The 20,815-nt window shown below is 39.9% G+C and overlaps 1 protein-coding gene across 6 annotated transcripts in view; it reads left to right on the top strand.

Moving 5' to 3' along the window:
- Positions 1–20,815, top strand: part of EFCAB3 (EF-hand calcium binding domain 3) — a 157,773-nt gene that overhangs the window by 111,470 nt on the left and 25,488 nt on the right. For 4 of the 6 annotated variants that reach the window (XM_019466645.2, XM_053892743.1, XM_019466646.2 and 1 more), the window contains 3 exons: positions 234–287; positions 12,595–12,685; positions 16,671–16,747. In XM_019466645.2, coding sequence (XP_019322190.2) covers positions 234–287; positions 12,595–12,685; positions 16,671–16,747 — 222 coding nt within the window. Of the gene's footprint in view, positions 1–233; positions 288–11,541; positions 11,700–12,594; positions 12,686–16,670; positions 16,748–20,815 lie in introns of those variants that run through there. The other 2 variants (XM_019466649.2, XM_019466644.2) reach the window with 2 other exon arrangements.

Below are 20,815 nucleotides of genomic sequence, written 5' to 3'. Positions count from 1 at the left end.
ACACTCGACCGACTGAGCCACCCAGGCGCCCCTATTAACTAACTAGAATTTGAATCAAACCTTTTGAGAAATACAAGAGATGTATCACCTGTAACTGACATTTTCTTCACTTCCCCACTCATCGAAGGAAAAATTAGAAGAAAATTATAATAGCCTACTACGCTACTTTTCAAAACATCAGAAATGTAAATAATTTTGATTTTTAATCTTGTCTTTAATCTTAATCCTATAAGAAAAAGGACTCGCGCCACTACACAAGTTGATGAAAACTGAACACGATGCTACAGGTGAGTGTGAGGCCTGGTGTGAAGGAATTTAGTACTTTGACTCCTGTATTTCAATCCCATAGTCCTTTCCCCTCATAGTTTTGTCAGTTACTACCCTCCGTCTACTTCTTGCTAGGTGACTGTACTCCATCATCTCTCCAGTTGTTTTTCTGAGCTCCTTTTGCTTTTATAGTCCATACCACACTGCATCGCATGTGACTATCAGATATTTTACATTGTTTTCTAATGGATTCATTTGTGATGAATTTGTTTTTATCTCTGGTTACCTGGTACCTTATTTGATGCAATTTACAGCACAATTACATAAAGCAGGTGTTCCTAACTCTGCCACTGAAGAGATTAATTCAACTCATTGGACTTTAGTGTCCTTATCAGTAAAATGAAAAAGGTGAATCAGGGGGCCTGGCTGGCTCAGTCAGATAAGCATCTGACTTTGATTTCGGCTCAGGTCATGATCTCACATTTTATGAGTTGGAGCCCCACGTTGGGCTCTGTGCTGACAGCACTGAGTCTGCTTGGGTTTCTCTCTCTCCTCTCTCTGCCCCTCCCCAACTCGCACTCATCCTCTCCTCTCTCTCCCTGTCTCCTCTCTCCCTCCCTCCCTCTCTCAAAATAAATAAACTGTAAAAAAAGAAACTGTAAAAAAAATACGAACACTTTTAAAAAATGAAAAAGGTGAGTTAGATTAAGATCCGTTCATTCTCTTTTAGCTGCAAAATTCAAACTTTGGTGGTTGAAAGGATACCATCAAGAAAACGAAAAGACAAGCCACAGAATAGGAAAAAATGTTTGTAAATTATATATCTGATAAGTGTCTAGTATCCAAGACCTATATAAAGAGCCCTTATAACTCAACAATAAAAAGACAAATAACCCAACTTTAAAAACAGGCAAAAGATCTAAATAGATATTTCTCAAAAGAAGATATGAAAATGACTAATAAACACATGAAAAGATGTTCAACATCATATGTCATTAAAGAAATGCAAATCAGGGGCACCTGGGTAGCTTAGTCGGTTAAGCGTCCAACTTCGGCTCAGGTCATGACCTCACGGTTCCTGAGTTCAAGCCCCGCATCAGGCTCTGTGCTGACAGCTCAGAGCCTGGAACCTGCTTCACATTCTGTGTCTCCCTCTCTCTCTGTCCCTCCCCTGCTCGCACTCTGTCCCTCTCCCTCTCTCTCTCTCAGGAAATGAATAAACATTAAAAAAAAATTTTTTTTAATGCAAATCAAAACCACAAGATACCACTTCACACCCACTTGGATGACTATAATAAAAAAAGAGACTTACAAGTGTTAATGAGGGTATGGAGAAATTGAAGTCGTCATATATTGCTGGTGGGAATATAAAATGGCGCAGCTGCTGTGCAAAACAATTTGGCAGTCCCCAAAATGTGAAACCTAGTTACCATATGACCCGGCAATTCCACTCCATGGGAGAGACCCAAGAGAAATGGAAACTTATGTCCACACAAGAACTTATACAAGAGTGTTCATAGAAACATGACTCATAATAGTCAAAAAGTAAAGACAATCCAAATGCCCATCAACTGATAAATGGATATACAAAATGTGGCCTATCTGCACAGCTATAATCGTTCAGCCATAAAAAGGAATGATGCATGGATACATGTCACAACATTGATGAACCTTGAAAACATTACACAAAGTGAAAGAAGCCACATAAAAAGGCCACATATTAATATTATTCTGTCTAAATTAAATGTCAGGAATAGGCAAATTGATAGAGATGGAAGACAGATTAGTGGTTACCTACAGGCAACCCAAGGGGAACATGGGAGTAGCTGCTAGAGGTACAGGGTTTCTTTCTAGGTGATGAAACTTTTTTGGAAGTAGATAGTAGATGGTTGTGCAACTTTGTGAATACACTAGAAACCACTGAACTCAGACTTTTAAAACAGTAAGTTTTGTGGTACGTGAATTATATTTTAATTTTTTAAAAAGTATAGGAATGACCCAAAAAAAAATCTGCTAAAAAAACACACGAATGCCAAATCTGCACCTGTATACTTGTCAAGCTCTTTAAGTGGAAAAAGTAAACAAGAGGTGGCCCCAAATATAAGTCCTAGCCCGAAAGCACTTTCCATCTATCCAGTGTACCTATCTGTGGAACCCAGCTTATATCCTGGGACCATAAGCCCCACAGATAAATATACACCAGCCTACCAGGTCTAAACCACCTAGGATAGGCCCACAAGTAAATTAAGTGAAATGAGCCCTTCATCCCATTTGGTTCTGGCTAGATGACTATTGGCGTAACTAAATTTAACACATGCCTGCCTCCTGGGATATTTAGTTTCTTGTGTATACCACCCTATTAATTTTGATGACTTCTGTCACAGATCATGAAAAGTTGAATTTGGATGAATTTGTCCCACTTGTCTGTCAGCTAGGCATACCTAGCTGGGTAGGCATACCATTTTTTTAAGACTTTATTCTCTGTCCCTAGCAAATAGTAGGTATCTGCTGAAGGGATGAATGGATGCATGTATCCATTCATTTAAACTATCAGTTAGTGTCAACCATGTGCAAGCATTGTTCTACGTGCTGAGGACAAAAATCCCTACCCTCATGGAACTTACACTCTAGTAAAGAGATGTATGCAAAAAACAAATACGATAATAGTATGACAGAGATTACAGATTAAAAATAGAGCAAGGGAAGAGGGTATAAGGAATGCTGGAAGTGAGGGAAGGTAAGCAAGAAAGGCCTTGCTGAAAAGGACATTTGAGCAAAAAAATAAGGAGGTAAGGGTGTAAGCCATGAATAATCTAGGGCAAGAACACTCCATGCAGAGGGCAGAGCAAGTGTAAATGCCTTTATACAAAGGCATGCTTGCAGTATTTGAGAAAAAGCAAATTAGCCATTCTGGCTAAAACAGAGTGAGCAAGGGCAGTATAGGAAGAGATAAAGTCATAGAACTAGGAGACAGGACCATCACATTCAGGCACATAGGCTCTGCAGTGCACAATTCCAGGACTCCGCAATGACATGTTCCAATGGCAGGGTTGGGGGAACAGGTGCAGGTAGTAACAGATCATATAAGCCTTGAAGGGCATTGTAAAGGTTGGATTTTTACCCTGAGTGACATAGGAAACTACTGGAGGATTTGAGCAGAGACATGATATGATCTGATTTAAATTTTAAAAGGATTATCCTGGCTTCTGTGTATAGGATAGACTTGGCAAGGAGTGGATGAGGCAAGAGCAGAAGCAGGGAGACCAGTTAGACAAGAAGTGCAGGTAGAAATGGAGGTGGTGGAAAGTAATTTGGTTACATATATATTCTGAAGATGGAATCAACAGTATTTCCTGATAGACATATTCCCTGATGTATCCCAGGGCCTAGAACATAGTAGGCACACAAAAAAATATTTATGGAATGAGTGGATTGGATTAGATGTGGAATACAAGAGAAGAGGAATGGAACATATTCCAGGGGTTTGGCCTGAACAGGATGGAGTACAGGCCTGGAAGGATGGAACTGCCATTTCCAAAGTGAAGAGACCAATGAATATATTTGTTGTATTTGTTGAGTCAGTGTTATATTTGGTGTTATATTTGTTGAGTTAGTGAAGAAATGAATTCAAATACGTATGGATGCAAATATTATGGAAAGAGGAGATACTGGAAATCAGAGTATTTAGTGGTTTTCAGAATATGGGTCAAACAATTTAATATTAAAACTTGCTATCAAGTTGATGCTAGCAAAATTTTCTGATATTTTGGATTGATTCTCAAGCTAAACCAATGAGAGGAACAGGTGGTTGTCACATATTTGTATTTTCCTCTTAGGGCCTATGTACATTGATTCTTGTAATCCCCCTCCCATTCTCGAATCCATGCCTTGCTGGAATGGGATAGGGGTGAGTGTTTTTGCTGTGTATTTCCATTGTTGCTGCTCCAAAAGAACCATCCATGTTGATGTACCTATATTTTTAAATTATAACTAGTTGGTCTAAATGAGTAATAGCTAAAATGGTATTGTGTAAAGGGGAGTAAGCCTTTTAATTTCTGCAAATATTTCCATTATCATTAATCTAGACTACTCAGGAGGGAGCAAGAGAGGAACTGGGGGTCCTCAGGACTGGGCCATCCCTAAAATTTGTATGCAACCACAAAAGACCCTGAATAGCCAAAGCAATCCTAAAAAAGGAAAACAAAGCTGGAGGCATCATAATTCTGGGCTTAAAGCTAGTATTACAAAGCTCTAATCATCAAGACAGTGTGGTGCTGGCAAAAGCCAGACACATAAGTCAATGGAACGGAATAGAGAACCCAGAAAAGGACCCACAAATGTATAGCCAACTAATCTTCAACAAAGCGGGAAAGAATAACCAATGGAAAAAAGACAGTCTCTTTAACAAATGGTGTCAGGAAAACTGGACAGCACGTGCAGAAGAATGAACCTGGACCACTTTCTTACACCATACACAAAAATAAACTCAAAATGGATGGAAGACCTAAATGTGAGACAGGAAATCATCAAAATCCTAAAGGACAAAACAGGTAGCAACCTCTTTGACCTCGGCCACAGCAACTTCTTACTAGACACATCTCCCGAGACAAGGGAAACAAAAGCAAAAATGAACTATTGGGAGCTCATCAAGATAAAAAGCTTCTGCACATATTTGTATGTGAAGGAAACAATCACCAAAATTCAAAGGCAGCCTACGGAATGGGAGAAGATCTTCGCAAATGATATATCTGATAGAGGATTAGTATCCAAAAATCTGTAAATAACTTGTCAAACTCAGCACCCAAAAAACAAATAATCCAGTTAAGAAATGGGCAGAAGACATGAATAGACATTTTTCCACAGAAGACATCCACATGGCTAACAGACACATGAAAAGATGCTCAACGTCTCTCATCATCAGAGAAATACAAATCAAAACCCACGATGAGATACCACCTCACACCTGTCGGAATAGCTAAAATTAACAAAAGAAACAACATATGTTGGTAAGGATGCCAAGAAAGGGAAACCCTCTTGCACTGTTGGTGGGAATACAAACTGATGCAGCCACTTTGGAAAACAATATAGAGGTTCCTTAAAAAGTTAAAAATACAACTACCCTATGGCCCAGCAATTGCACCACTAGATATTTACCCAAAGGATACAAAAATACTGATTCAAAGGGGCACATGAACCCTGGTGTTTATACCAGCATTACCAACAATAGCCAAATTATGGAAAGAGCCCAAATGTCCATTGACTGATGAAAGGATAAATGAAGATGTGGTGTATATATACAATGGAATAATAGCCATCAAAAAGAATGAAATCTTGCCATTTGTGATGACATGGATGGAGCTAGAGTGTATTTCACTTATTAAGTGAAATAAGTCAGAGAAAGACAAATACCATATGACATCACTCACATGTAATTTAAGAAACAGATGAACACAGAGGAAGGGGAAAAAAATAAAAAGGGAAGGGCTGCCTGAGTGCCTCAGGCAGTTGAGCAACCAACTTTGGCTCAGGTCATGATGTCACAGTCCTTGAGCTCAAGACCTACATCGGGCTCTGTGCTGACAGTTCGGAGCCTGGAGCCTGCTTCGGATTCTGTGTCTCCCTCTCTCTCTGCCCCTCCCCTGCTCACGCTCTGTCTCTCTTTGTCTCTCAAAAATAAATAAACATTTAAAAAATGTTTTTAAGAAAAAAGAAAAAGAGAGGGAAGCAAACCACAAGAGACTCTTAACTAGAGAGAACAAACTGAGGATTGAAGGAGGCGAGTGGGCAGGGGATGGGCTAAATGGGTGATGGGTATTAAGGAGGGCACTTGTTGTGATGAGCACTTAGGTGTTATATATAAATGATGAATTACTAAGTTCTACTCCTGAAACCAATATTACATGTTAACTAACTAGAACTTAAATAAAAATTTGGGGGGAAAAAATTAAAGGATGACATCATCCCAAAGGATTTTGCCTACCCAGGTTACCAGAGTTAAGGTAGGAAATAATATTTCCTTCATGCTGACATACCCTGATGATTTCTAGATGATAAAGAGTGAGAAAAGCCAAAGATGAGGGAGTTGCTGGGAAGTACAGTTTCTGTGCCCAAAAGGAAGGAACATCTCGACTTTCCCCATTCAATGACCATCTCCTAGGACTCTGTCATAGAACATTGCAGCTTCAGACCTCAAGGTGCTGACACTCAATGAAAGCAAAACAGCCAGGGAGAGAAACAAAGGAATCTGCCTGTAAAAAAAAACTGGCCTACTGGGGCAGTATCTCTAACAGAGAGTTAGCTACATTTTTTCTTTTTCTGAAAAGTACAGTTCCCATCAATCTGGTAAATGACAGAACTGGTGAGATTTTCTTCTCCTTAAAGCTCATATATCTTTAACGGTACAAGATGAACTAGACTTTACCCTAATATATTAGGTTTTCAGGGGTGCATGGGTGATTCAGTTGGTTAATCGTCCGACTTTGGTTCAGGTCATGATCTCACAGTCTGTGGGTTCAAGCCCCATATCAGGGTCTGTGCTGACAGCCAGAGCCCTGGAGCCTGCTTCAGATTCTGTGCCTCCTTCTCTCTCTCTCTCTGCCCCTCCCCTGCTTGTGTGCGCTCTCTCTCTCTCTCTCAAAAATAAACATTAAAAAAAAATTAGGTTTTCAGAACTTACGAATTATAAATCACACCAAGACACAACCTTTTGTCATGAAGTTTTTCTCCTTTAGCAAACAGTACTACATAGGAAGAAGCCTAATACTAATATTCTGCCCATCTAATATTCATTTCCTTCTTATTCTTCATAAGGTCAGAAGAGAATATGAGCCTAGGCAACTGTCAGAGTAATATGGTTGAATTAATTCCCATTGAAAACAGCTATAGACATTCAACATTCCTACTCAAATATCTTCAGGATTCCCCGGAGCTAATAAAGTCCAGAATGCCTCAGCTTAACAATGAAGATGTATATATGTCTAAAAAATAAAAAAAAATTTAAAAAAAGACATTAAATAAGTGACATGGTTGGTCTAGGAAACTACAAAAAATGATGGGGACTATGGCAATCAGAAAACACATGGTTCCAGTTAAGGGGATGACAGTTGTTCTGCTCCAGTCAATTATGGCTAAGCAGGAATGTGGGCCCCATGTTTTCCGATCTTTGGGTTTTTCATGAGAAGTCGTAAACTGATAACTCTTAATTTACCCATGTTTTCACTTTTGAAATTCAAGTTTTTAAATGTGGTATAAGCCTAATGAAATTTGTGTGAGGATCAAATTTGCAATCTCTGTTCTATTAACCACACCTAATCCAACCTACCTGATTATTTCTGCTCCCACTCTCTCACTTCATGCAATCCTATCCTCTAATGTGGTTGAGCTGTTCTTTGTCTCCTAATTTTCATGATTATTCTACATACTTTTGTTCCTTTTCCACTCTAAACAGCTCTTCCCTCAGTGCTACACATTAAAATTCTACTTTTCCCTACACAGAAGACCTAAAACTGTAAATGCTTAGAAGAAAACATAGGAGAAAAGCTTCATGGTATTGGGTTTGGTAATGATTCCTTGGATATTATACCAAAAGCACATGCAACAAAAGTAGAAATAAATTGGACCACAGGGGTGCCTGGGTGGCTCAGTTCATTAAGTGTTCGACTCTTGATTTCAGCTCAGGTCATGATCTCATATTTCGTGAGATCAAGCCCCACGTCAGGCTCTGCACTGGCAGCTCGGAGCCTGATTGAGATTCTCTCTCTCTCTCCACTCCTCCCCCACACACTCTCTCTCTCTCTCAAAATAAATAAAGGAAAATTTAAAAATAAAAAAAGAGGGGCGCCTGGGTGGCTCAGTCGGTTGAGTGTCCGACTTCAGCTCAGCTCACGATCTCGCGGTCCGTGAGTTCGAGCCCCGCGTCAGGCTCTGGGCTGATGGCTCACAGCCTGGAGCCTGCTTCCGATTCTGTGTCTCCCTCTCTCTCTGCCCTTCCCCCGTTCATGCTCTGTCTCTCTCTGTCTCAAAAATAAATAAATGTTAAAAAAAAATTTTTTTTAATAAAAATAAAAAAAATAAAAAAAGAAATTGGACCACGTAAAAATCTAAAACTACTGTGCATCAAAGAACACAATCAGCAGAGTAAAAAGGCAACCTACAGAATGGAAGACAATATTTGCAAATATTTTATATAATAAGGGGTTAATATCCAGAAAATATAAAGAACTACAACTCAACAACAGAAAAAAAATTAGAAAGTAAGCAAAAGAATTGAATACACAGTTTTCCACAGAAGATATACAAATGACCATCAAGCATATGAGAAGATGCTCAACATTAATAATCCCTAATGATTATTAGGGAAATATAAATTGAAACCACAATAAGATATATGACCTCATACCCATCAGGGTGGCTATTATCAAAAAAAAAAAAAAAAAAAAAAAAAACAGGAAAGGATGTGGATAAATTGGAATTCTTGTGCACTTTTGGCAGGAATGTAAAATATGGCCACTATGGAAAACAATATTTCTTTTAAAAATTAAAAATATAATTACTGTGTGATTCAGCAATTCCACTTCTGGGTATAAAGCTAAAAGATTGAAAGCAAGGTCTCAAAGAAATATTTGGGGGCGCCTGGGTGGCTCAGTCAGTTGAGCGTCCGACTTCAGCTCAGGTCACAATCTCGCGCGGTCCGTGAGTTCGAGCCCCGCGTCAGGCTGTGGGCTGATGGCTCGGAGCCTGGAGCCTGTTTCCGATTCTGTGTCTCCCTCTCTCTCTGCCCCTCCCCCGTTCATGCTCTGTCTCTCTCTGTCTCAAAAATAAATAAACGTTTAAAAAAAATTTAAAAAAAAGAAAAAAGAAATATTGTACACCAATGTGTCATAGCAACGTTATTCACAGTAGCCAAAAGGTGGAAGAAACCCAAGTGTCCAATGACAGATAAATGGATAAATAAAATGTGGTACATAAAATGGAATATTATTCAGGCTTAAAAAATAAGAAAATTCTGACACAGGCTACAACATGGGTGAACCTTGAGAACATTATGCTAAGTGAAATACACCAGTCACAAAAAGACAAATACTGTGTGATTCCACTTAGATGAGATTTCTAAAGTCAAATTCATAGAAAATAGATTTGTGGTTGCCAGGGATTAAAGGGAGGGGTAAATTGGGGAGCTATTGTTCAGTGAATTTAGAGGTTCATTTATGCAAAATAAAGTTCTGGAAGTTGATTGCACAACAATGTAAATATACTTTTTTTAAAGTTTATTTATTTATTTTGAGAGAGCACAAGCAGGTGAGAGACAGAGAGGGAGAGAGAGAATCCCAAGCAAGTGCTGACAGTGCATAGCCCAATGTGGGGCTCAAACTCATGCACCAGGAGATCGTGGCGTGAGCCAAGATCAAGAGTCGGAAACTTAACTGACTGAGCCACCCGGGGCCCCAAATTTAAATATACTTAATTACAAACATATGCTTAGGGGCCCCTGGGTGGCTCAGTTGGTTAAGCCCCCGATTTCAGCTCAGGTCATAATCTCGCAGTCCGTGAGTTCAAGCCCCTCATCGGGCTCTGTGCTGACAGCTCAGAGCCTGAAGCCTGCTTCAAATTGTGTCTCCCTCTGTCTCTGCCCTCCCCTGCTTGTGTGCACATGCGCTCTCTCTCTCTCTCAAAAATAAATAAATAAATAAATAAATAAATAAATAAATAAATAAATAAACATTAAAAATAAAACTTTAAAAAACAAACTGATAAACTGTATGCTTAAAATGGTTAAGATAGTAAATTTTGCTATGTGTTTTTACCGCAGTTTAAAATAATATTTAAAATAATAATATTTCTCAACAATCCCATCCAATGACAATGCCATTATTCCCATTTTATTTTGTTTTTTAAGTTTATTTATTTATTTAAGTTTATTTATGTATTTATGTATTTATGTATTTATTTATTTATTTAGCACACGCACGAGCGAGAGAGGTGCAGAGAGGGGGTGGAGAGCAAGAATCCCAAGCAGGCTCCACACTGTCAGTGCAGAGCCTGACGCAGGGCTCGATCTCCCAAACCATAAGATCATGACCTGAGCTGAGATCAAGAGTTGGACTTTCAACAAACTGAGCCACCCAGGCGCCCCCATAATTCCCATTTTATTCTTGATAGGCCCATAACATAGTAGGCCCTTATTAAATACTTGTTTAATTCATTCATAAATTAAACCATCACTTTCTTTCCCTCTGTATCCCAGACCAGAATGGGAGGCAAATATCAAGTTCTAAAAGACTAGGGAAGTGTCAAATTATGCTTACAATAAACTCTGAGAACAGGAATAGGAAGCCTCTAGAACTGCAGCTCCTGAATGAGGCCTGAAACAATTTTGGGGGCTCAAGCTAAACCTTGGGTGCCAAAGGTATCTGTGTTTAGCCATGAGGAAGACTATAAAAATATGCCTAAGTCATGTTAGTTGATTTACCATGCCATTAGGCATGTCAGATCTTGAATATTAAAGTTTCTAATTAAAACAATCATAATCCTTTTATTTTTTTAAATGTTTTTATTTATTTTTGAGACAGAGAGAGAGCGCGAGCGGGGCAGGGGCAGAGAGAGAGGGAGACACAGAATTCTAAGCAGGCTCCAGGCTCCAAGCTGTCAGCACAGAGCCCGACGCCGGACTTGAACCCACAAACCGCAAGATCATGACCTGAGCCAAAGTCGGACGCTCAACCGACTGAGTCACCCAGGCGCCCCAACAATCATAATCCTTTTTTAAATTGCTCTTTGTCAATCACTCTTTCCAATAATACCACAGTCTACAAATCTATGAGAGTTTGGGGTATTTTTTGTCCTTCTTTCTAGGCTAAAACAATTAATGAAGTGGTTCTTAGTCACCATTAAATCAAGGCATTTCAGTAAAATTTTTCATTCGAACAACTTCCAACTCACTGATGTTTAACATGGAAATATTCTAATACAGAATTAAAAAAAAAAAAAAAAACGCTTCCCCTTCCCTGAAACCCCGACAGTGTCAAAACGTTCCCATTCTGTAATGCACACCCACGATACCCCAAGGGTACGAAATGAACCACATCGAAAAACCCGTTGCTTTAAATCTGGAAGGAGCTTATAAGCCATTCTCTCCTGGGCCCAAGCCTGAGAAGTGAATGAGGTCACAGTTGTATGATGGAACAAACCCTTTATTGGATTCTTGGTCTGATTGAAGCCCAGGGGTGGTAGGTAGCACGGCTTAGAAGTAGGTAAATATCTGGATTGTGTAGGAATTTATGCTGAGTCCTTTTTTTTTTCCCCAAATCTATCATCTCTAAGAGAGATTGAAGGTAGTTTTTTAAAGGAATGATTATTTTGTACCATGAGGATGATTTCGCAGCACCTTTCAAGTGCCTAAATTGTTGAGCCTCTCCGGAGTTCCCAGTTCTATGGTAGGTTTTTGGACTGTGAACATATGTAATTGAGTTGTTGAGAAACAACTGGCTTTCCAGGCTCTGAGGTGAAGAGCTGGGAAAATGGATCAAACTATAACTAAATATACAAAGGCTTTTTCTTTGTGGTTTCATAGTATTTGATTGTCTATTATTCCTAAGTCAGCAACCCAGTATTCTTGTCAGTGAACCACCTAATATACTTTGAAAAAATAATTAGAGAGGGCAAGCCAACAATAAAAGGGGGAAGCCCTACCAACCTGGCTTCGGGCCCATAGGCCCTGATGTCCAAACTCTGCAGAAGTGGAAAGGCAGGACTAGGGAGGCTCTACTGGCTAAAAGTCCATTCAGGAGAGTCTAGGGCAGTGAAACAGCATTGTATCCTACCTTCACTCCTACTTTTAAGGAAGACCAGTGGGTTCATAAGAACTGACGGGACAGGGAGGGACCTCCAGGAAGGAAACCCTGGGAAGATCTACTTACTACTAGGCAGGTATCCAAGATATAAATAAGTAGGTAAATATTTTATAAACGCTGTAACATTTTATTCTCTGTCAATTATGACGTGTATATTCTACCGATTTCAAAAATAAATTTTGTCTTTAAATAACTCTTTCCACATCTTTCTAAGATGCTTTATGTCACGTGGTACCACTTGTTTTTACTCTGTGAAGGGGGTAGACAATGATAAGAACTTTGCTTAGAGATCTCAGGACGGTGAAGGGCCCCTCCGCACGGCCTTCCAACTCTGCACACACCTCTAACTTGAATTTGCACATATTACCATTCCTCAAGGCCCTGGACTTCAAACTCTAGGTCTTAAGCTAGGGAAGTTGCAAAAGAAAATAGAGGAATTAATCTGTGATTTGATCTATTTGTATCTTCTGAATTCCAGACAGAGTTATTGGCCCCATGGCAGTTTCTGATATTAAATCAAAAGTTAAGCTGAATCCTCTAACAAAAGTACCCAGCTCCCATGGCAAGAGGTAAGTAATGAATGTATTCAGGTGATAAGTAGATTAAGATAAAGGATTATTAAGGTGTCTTGCCATTTGCAACAATGTGGATGGAACTAGAGTGTATTATACCAAGCAAAATAAGTCAGAGAAAGACATATATATGATTTCACTCATATGTGGAATTTAAGAAACAAAACAGATGAACATAGAGGAAGGGAAGGAAAAGATAAAAACAGAGAGGGGGCATCTAGGTGACCCAGTCGTTTAAGCATCTGACTCTTGATTTCATCTCAGGTCATGATCTCACAGTTTGTGAGTTCGAGCCCCACATTGGGCTCTGCACTGACAGCATGGAACCTGCTTGGAATTCTCTCTTCCCCTCCCTTCCCCCTCTCCATTTGCTCTCTCTCTGTCTCAAAATAAATAAACATTAAACATTAAAAAAAAAAACAGGGAGGCAAACCATCAGAGATTCTTAAATACAGAGAACAAACTGAGGGTTGCTGGAGGTGAGGTGGGAGGGGTGGGCTAAATGGGTGATGGGTATTAAGGGGGTACTTATTGGGATGAGCACTGGGTGTTCTACGTAAGTGATGAATCACTGGGTTCTACTCCTGAAACCATTACCACACTGTATGTTAAATAACTTGAATTTAAATAAATAAAATTTAAAAATAAAATAAATGGAAAAAAAGAATTATTAAGGTGGTAAATATATTAAATACCCGTAAAGGCTATGAGGAAACAAATTAGGATGTTCCTCAAGTATCCTGTGATAAATTTAGTTATAAAACAAAACATATGAATTGAAGATAAAGATTTTTATGAAAAGAAAAAATACTTTTTGATTGGAGAAACAAAAAGTTCTTCTTCCTGTTCGCCCAAATGAGAGACAATTTTTGTGTAAGGGGACAGAATATCCTAGAGGGCTTAAGAAGTTGTCAGCAGTACATTAAGATATTTTGAGTGCCAGTTTATTTTTTTTTTAATTTTTTTTAATGTTTATTTATTTTTGAGACAGAGAGAGACAGAGCATAAACAGGGGAGGGTCAGCGAGAGGGAGACACAGAATCTGAAACGGGCTCCAGGCTCTGAGCTGTCAGCACAGAGCCCGACGCGGGGCTCAAACTCACGGATCGTGAGATCATGACCTGAGCCGAAGCCTGACATTCAACCGACTGAGCCACCCAGGCGCCCCTTTTTTCTTTTTTTCTTTTTTAATTTTTTTTTTAACATTTATTTATTTTTGAGACAGAGAGAGACAGAGCATGAATGGGAGGGGCAGAGAGAGAGGGAGACACAGAATCTGAAACGGGTTGAGTGCCAGTTTAAAGGAGAATAGCGTTAGGGGATCACAAAGAAGACCTAATCCCCTAAGCAAGTCAGTACAGAGAAGGTCTGTAGCTCAGATATGATGGGTAAAATGAAATCTAGTAAATTAGCCGTGACTGACCTTGAGCTAAAATTGGGAAGGGAGATTTGCCTGCGATATTAGCAAAAGCTTTTTCCTCCGTCTGATAAGTACAAATTCCAATACACAGTAGCCACTAGTGACTAAAAGAGCCTGATCTATATTTTATCAGAGCACAAGAAGAAGAGCCTCTCTTCTCCCTCACAACCATCCATTTTCTGTGCCACTTGGAGAGATTTCTCCAAGCGTCCTTGACTGTGCCGTTCGCTGCTGCAGGAATAGATTCCTGACCTCTTTCCGAGGGATGTGGGCAGGACACCTTACAGCCACCAAGTCCCTTGATCTCATTGTTCCCTCACCCTGCATTACAAACTGTCTCTTGAACTAATGACGTTCTTGTCACTGAAAGGAGTCAAGCAAAGTCTAGACAAAGCACACGTAGAGGGAATTCCTACATGAGATGAGAGGCTAGCCCAGGCTCATTCCAAACCTAAGGTTCTTCACAGCTCTGAAACATTATAAAATAAAAAGACCATTTCCTGTGTGGTTTGAAATTCTGCCAAGAGGATCCTTTTTGAATGTTGCTAATAGAGACATCACACTGCCTGACTTGCTTCTCGAGAACTTCCTATTTCTCCATCTACCGCATCTTTTATATCATGCAAAAGGAACTTGTTTATATTTAGAAATACGATGAATATAAAATAACCCGAGTAAGGCAAACTGGAGTTTTCAGAGATTCAAATAAGTGATAGAATGGAAACAGCAGCAGAAGAAATCAGTGTTGGTAAAAGCAGAGAAAACAAACTAATTAGGTAAAATTCCATGTTGTAAAAGTTGGGAATGGTGCATTTTGACACCTATTACCTCCTTGTTCCCTAGGTCCCTCTCTGACAATGAGTTGAACCTACTAGATACTGAGGAGGAGACTAAATTCATAAACGATAATTTTTTTAATTACCATGTGTAGTATTTCTTCCAGTTTCACTTCATTTGCTTCTTGTAGAAAGATAAAAACTAAGAGATTCCATTAAAACTTTTAGTTTAGGGGCACCTGGGTGGCTCAGTCGGTTTGGCATCCGACTTCGGCTCAGGTCATGATCTCACAGTTTGTGAGTTTGAGCCCCGTGTAAGGCTCTGTGCTGACAGCTCAGTGCCTGGAGCCTACCTCGGATTCTGTGTCTCCCTCTCTCTCTCTACCCCTCCCCTGCTCACACTCTGTCTCTCTCTCTCTGTCTCTGTCTCTCTCTCTCTCTCTCTCTCTCAGGAAATGAACAAACATTAAAAAAAATAATAATAGGGACGCCTGGGTGGCTTAGTCGGTTGAGCGTCCGACTCCGGCTCAGGTCATGATCTCACAGTTTGTGAGTTCGAACCCTGCGTCAGGCTCTGTGCTGACGGCTCGGAGCCTGGAGCCTGCTTTCGATTCTGTGTCTCACTCTCTCTCTGCCCCTCCTCTGCTCATGCTCTGTCTCTCTCTGTCTCAAAAATAAATAAAACATTAAAAAAATAATAATAATAATAATAATAATAATAAAACGTTTAGTTTAGTATCAAACCTAAATGTATTTTAAATAAAATTAATGTATAAAATTATGATTTTTTAAACATTTTAAATTACTATATTATAAGAAAACCCAGTTATGCATAATGTACTTTATGTACTCTAAACTAATAACCTCCTGTAGATCTATACAAAACATCCCCAAAGTATCCATACGTTTTCTCTTTTTTCCAGATTTTATTTTTCTGAGGAAATGAAAAGTCACCCAGTGTTCCAAACCTTCCAGAAGTGATCAATCTCTCAGTAGATAGGTAGATACATAGATATAGATATGGTTGATATACATATAGACCATATATAGATATAGGTATAGATGTAGATGTAGATATATCTGCCTCTATCTCATATGCGGGTAAAAATACAGTTTGGCAGTTAAAGTCATAAAATAAGTATAGATACAAAGTTTTCAGTATAAGGATATTCAACATAAGATTATTTATACCAGTTTAAAAAATTATTTTAATGTTTATTTCTTTTAAGAGAGAGAGAGAGCACGCACACATGAGCAGGGGAGGGGCAGAGAGAGAATCCCAAGCAGACTCCACACTGTCAGCACAGACCCCGATGTGGGGCTTGAACTCACAAACCATGAGATCATGGCCTGAACCCAAATCCAGAGTCAGATGCTGAACCAACTGAGCCACTCAGGGACCCCTACACCCGTTAAAAATTTGAATTTATATTTCTAGCAATAGGAATAGTGTAGGGCTTATATCCTTGAGCTTTGAAGTCAGATAAACCTGAGTCTGAATCCCAGGACTTCTACCTTTTATCTGTGCAATTGGGACAAGTTATTTAATCCCTCCGAGCCTGTTTTCTCTTTTGTAAAATGGAGAAAATCAGGGGTTTTTTTAAGGATGTAAGGGCGATGGGCAGGTATAGGGCAGAGGTGGACCTTGGTGGCCAACGTTTTCTCGCTGCATCTCCTCTGGATATATTGTGATGTATACAGTCATTCCAGTCAGCAAAAACTGAAGAATGGAACTAACATTTGCTGGTTTCACATATGTATTAAATCTTCTCATGTCTTTTGTCAGGGATAAAGATTTACCAGGATCTCTCCCGTGCCAATTACAGCACAAAGAAAGGAAGCTGAATGCTTCACAAATACAAGGTAATGAGAATCATCCCCAAATGAAAGCTCCTTGATATATCTGATCATTTTCTTCTCTGAGATCTGTAACTTCAAGGGTTGACTGTAGTCCTCTGCTATTTGAGACCAGAAGTTCTAATTCAGTGTCTAATTTATGGGAAGGAAGGGCGATTATTTTCAAACAGACATCTTCCTAGAATTTGGACAGTCCTAGACAAATATTTTTATTCAGATAAGGACTTGTGGGTATGCAAAAGAACAAATGCAAAGTCAAATAGAAATCAAGTAATGGGGCAGTGTAAATACAACTGAAGCCCCAGGATTTCTCACAGAAAAAAAAAAAATCATAATGATAAAATTAGCTAAGCTTCCTACAGTTTATCAGTCCAAATAGCAAATATTTATTTAAAGCCCACGATGTAGTAAGCCTGGGAAACATGGTCATTGCCCTGATAGGAAGTCTTTCAGAGAAGTCAGATCATTAAAGCGTGAATTTTTGACTGAAACAATTTCAATCACAATACGACACAAGTTATGATAGGGGAAGTATAAAGTATTATGGGAGCATAAAAGACAGTCTCCTGACTTGGTCTTGGGAGGATAGAAAGGGAGTCCCAGAGAAGGTTGGATAATGAGTGGAAGGCAGACAGCAAAAAGGAAGCGTTCTGGGCAAAATAGAGTAGAATCTGCAAAGGCCCAAAGGAAAGGGAAAGCATGACTCGTTAGAAAAAAAGAAAAGAAAACAAAAAAGAAAGAAAGTCAAGCATGAGTGTGTTTGGGTTCTGGGAAGGCTAATGCTTCACCCTCCAAGTTTGGGACCAGTTGAAAAAACAGGAAGCAAAGAATCACCTTTATTTCTGGGAAAACCGGTTTGAAAAACAAAAGATTGTCAAGATCGGAATTGCATTTATCCTTGTAAAACTGAGCTAAACGCCTTAATAATAGTTTATAGGGGTGCCTGGGTGGCTCAGTCGGTTAAGTGTCAGACTCTTGGTTTTGGCTCAGGTCTTGATCTCATGATTTTGTGGATTCGAGGCCCACATGGAGCTCTGCACGGGAAGTGCAGAGCCTGCTTGGAATTCTCTCTCTCTTCCTCTCTCTCTGCCCCTCCCTAACTCCGGCTGTCCCTGTCTCTCTCAAAATAAATAAATAAACTTTAAAATAATAATAATCACAACAACAACAACAGCTGATAGCCTTCGAAAACTTTAAGGTTTCTAATAGCATTCATATACATTGATGCTTGTTTTAAGGGTTCCCAAGATCTATTTTAATTGGGTATTATAAGACAGACAGATACATAAATGACCATCAAGGACGAAGAAAGTCTTATACTCCTACATCCCTAGAAATAAGAGGCACAGCAAACCACAAAGGGCACACGGGGCAGCACCAGAGTCAGCCAGGAGGCAAAGTGGAGGGTGGGAGGCAGTGGGCAAGGTCCCTTCCTGTGGTTTCTGCAGGAAGGAACAGGTTTTAAATACTACTTACATGCTGACACTTCCCAAATGTGTGTGTCCAGCCCAAGCCTCTCTCCCCAGCTCCAGGCTCATATGTGATTGCCTCCTTGACACCTCCAATTATATGTCTAATAGATACCGCAAAACCAACACATCCCAAACTGAACTCCTGATGTGTTCTTCATACACTCTTTTTCATTGTGGTAAAATACACACAACATAGGGGCACCTGGGTGACACTCAGTGTCCAACTCAGCTTCGGCTCAGGTCATGATCCCAGAGTCATAAGATCGAGCCCTGTGTCGGACTCCATGCTGAGCATGGTGCCTGCTTAAGATTCTCTCTCTCTCTCCCTCTGCCCCTCTCTCCCACTCACATGCTCGCTCTCTCTTTCTCTCTAAAATAAAAAAATTAAACTAAATTTAATTTAATTAATTTCAAAATTATTTAATTTGAAATTTAATTAATTTCAAAAATACACATAACATAAAAATTACAGTGTTAACCATTTTCAAGTGTATACATAGAGATCAGTGGCATTAAATATATTCACATGTTCTACGGCCGTCACCACATCCACCTCCAGACATTTTCATCTTTCCAAACTGAACCTCCACACCCACTAAACAGTACCTCCCCATTCTTCCCTCCCCTCAGCCTCTTACTCTTAAAACATGCTCGACCCACAACCTTCCCCATCTCAGATGATGATATTCCATCTTTCACTATTCTGGAAAAAAAATCTTGACTCGGGGCGCCTGGGTGGCTCAGTTGGTTAAGCGTCCGACTTCAGCTCAGGTCACGATCTCACAGCCCATGAGTTCGAGCCCCGCGTCGGGCTCTGGGCTGGTGGCTCAGAGCCTGGAGCCTGCTTCCGATTCTGTGTCTCCCTCTCTCTCTGTCCCTCCCCCGTTCATGCTCTGTCTCCCTCTGTCTCAAAAATAAATAAACGTTAAAAAAAAATTTTTAAATTTAAAAAAGAAAGAAAGAAAGAAAGAAAAAATCTTGACTCTTCTGTCTCACCCTACCTATCAGTCCACCAGGAAATCTCATTGGCTCCACCTTTAAAATGCATCTAGAAGCAGCCAGTTCTTACCACCTCTGCTCCAACCCTGGTCGGAGGCACCATTGTTGTTCACCCACAATAGCCTCCTGACCACCAGTCTCCAACTTGTATCCAAACTCTTCCAAAAGTCTGTTTTTCTAACGGCCAGAGTGATCCTGTTGAAACATAAGTCAGGTGGGTGTGAGGGGAGGAGATGACCTAAGGAACTTTGAAAATGGTGTTTTGACTGGAAACTCTAAGACCCAACACAAAAGGAACTGTACAGAAACAACGCACTCTAGCCAGTAAAGTTGTTTCCCATAGGGGTATAGCTTAACAATTCTGAAACTGTCGTACCTATGGACTGGGTGGAGTAACTCAGTAAATGGACGGCAGATGGCAGAAGCCAGGTTTCTCACGGTTTGGAGTGGGAAGTTACAGATAAACACGGGGAGAAGGCTCCAGTAAACCAGTGGTGCTGGCTTAGGTTCTGAGACATCAGTGTGAACTCATGTGTAGCTTCATATGAATACAGATGGACAGATCAAGAAAAAATTAGAAGTATGTGTGTATCCATGTGTTACTATCCATGCACAGTATTTCCTAGCTCTGTCGGCTGAGAGGACTTAGAAGCATCAATACCCCCACAGCATACCCACCACCCAGATCTCGACTCCTAATGCCGGTCTCCCATAAAAGAAGCAGACTGGCTTGGATAAATGGCTGATTCTGGGGCCCGGGCAGGGAATAGACAAGACAAACCTGGGACATGTTATAGTGGCAGAAAGTAAGGAAGCACTCAGGAAACAAAAGGACACAGGAGCTTTTCAAAGGGATGCATGAGGGCAACCTGGAAGGTTAAAGCTAGAGTAATTTGGGGCAACCAAAATAAATAAAGTAGTGTTGGGTTATAACTCCAAGTATAAAAAGAATAGCCGCAAGTCCATACTGACAGAAACAAATGATTGAATTTTTTGTAGAGTCTTTCAAAGATAAAATTTATTAGGATGAGAGCATTCTTTCGTATTTCTACGTTGTTGATATTAGATAGCAAGAATAGATGTTCTTGTCAAGTACTTTTTTCTGTCTCATGAAATTACCACATTTTTTATGTTTAGCTTGATAAGATGATACATTAATACATGGTTTTGATTATTAAATCAACCTTTTATTCCTGGGATAAATCCTAGTTGGTCATTGATTGAATTTTTTTTAAATGGAGAAGCGAGAACTCTCCCTTACAAGAGAATTCCAAATAATGAATGTAGTTATTACCTCTTCCGGGAGATGGCGCTTCATTCCCCGGCCCTCCGTCCCTTGAGTCTGGACTTCCCTTAGTGACTTGCTTCCAAAGAGTAGAAAATGGAAAGGAGGGAAGCAACTTTACAGGGGGAAACCCTTACAAACACTCCCTCAGCCAGGTAATCCAGGTAAACGTATCCCGTGCCGAGTCATCTTGACAATATGCAGCCTTCTTACCACCATGAGGAGAACGTTACCTCACTTTGCTCATCTTCTTTCCAAAAAATCCATAATCTCAGGCTAACCATGAGAAAAACATTAGAAAACCCAAGATTGAGGGAC

This window comes from Panthera pardus, unplaced genomic scaffold (genome assembly GCF_024362965.1).
Source record: "Panthera pardus isolate Hobbes unplaced genomic scaffold, ASM2436296v1 HiC_scaffold_3, whole genome shotgun sequence".
Taxonomy (NCBI): Eukaryota; Metazoa; Chordata; class Mammalia; order Carnivora; family Felidae; genus Panthera; species Panthera pardus.
Note: the sequence above shows the minus strand (reverse complement) of the source record. Positions and strands in the feature narration are given on the sequence as shown.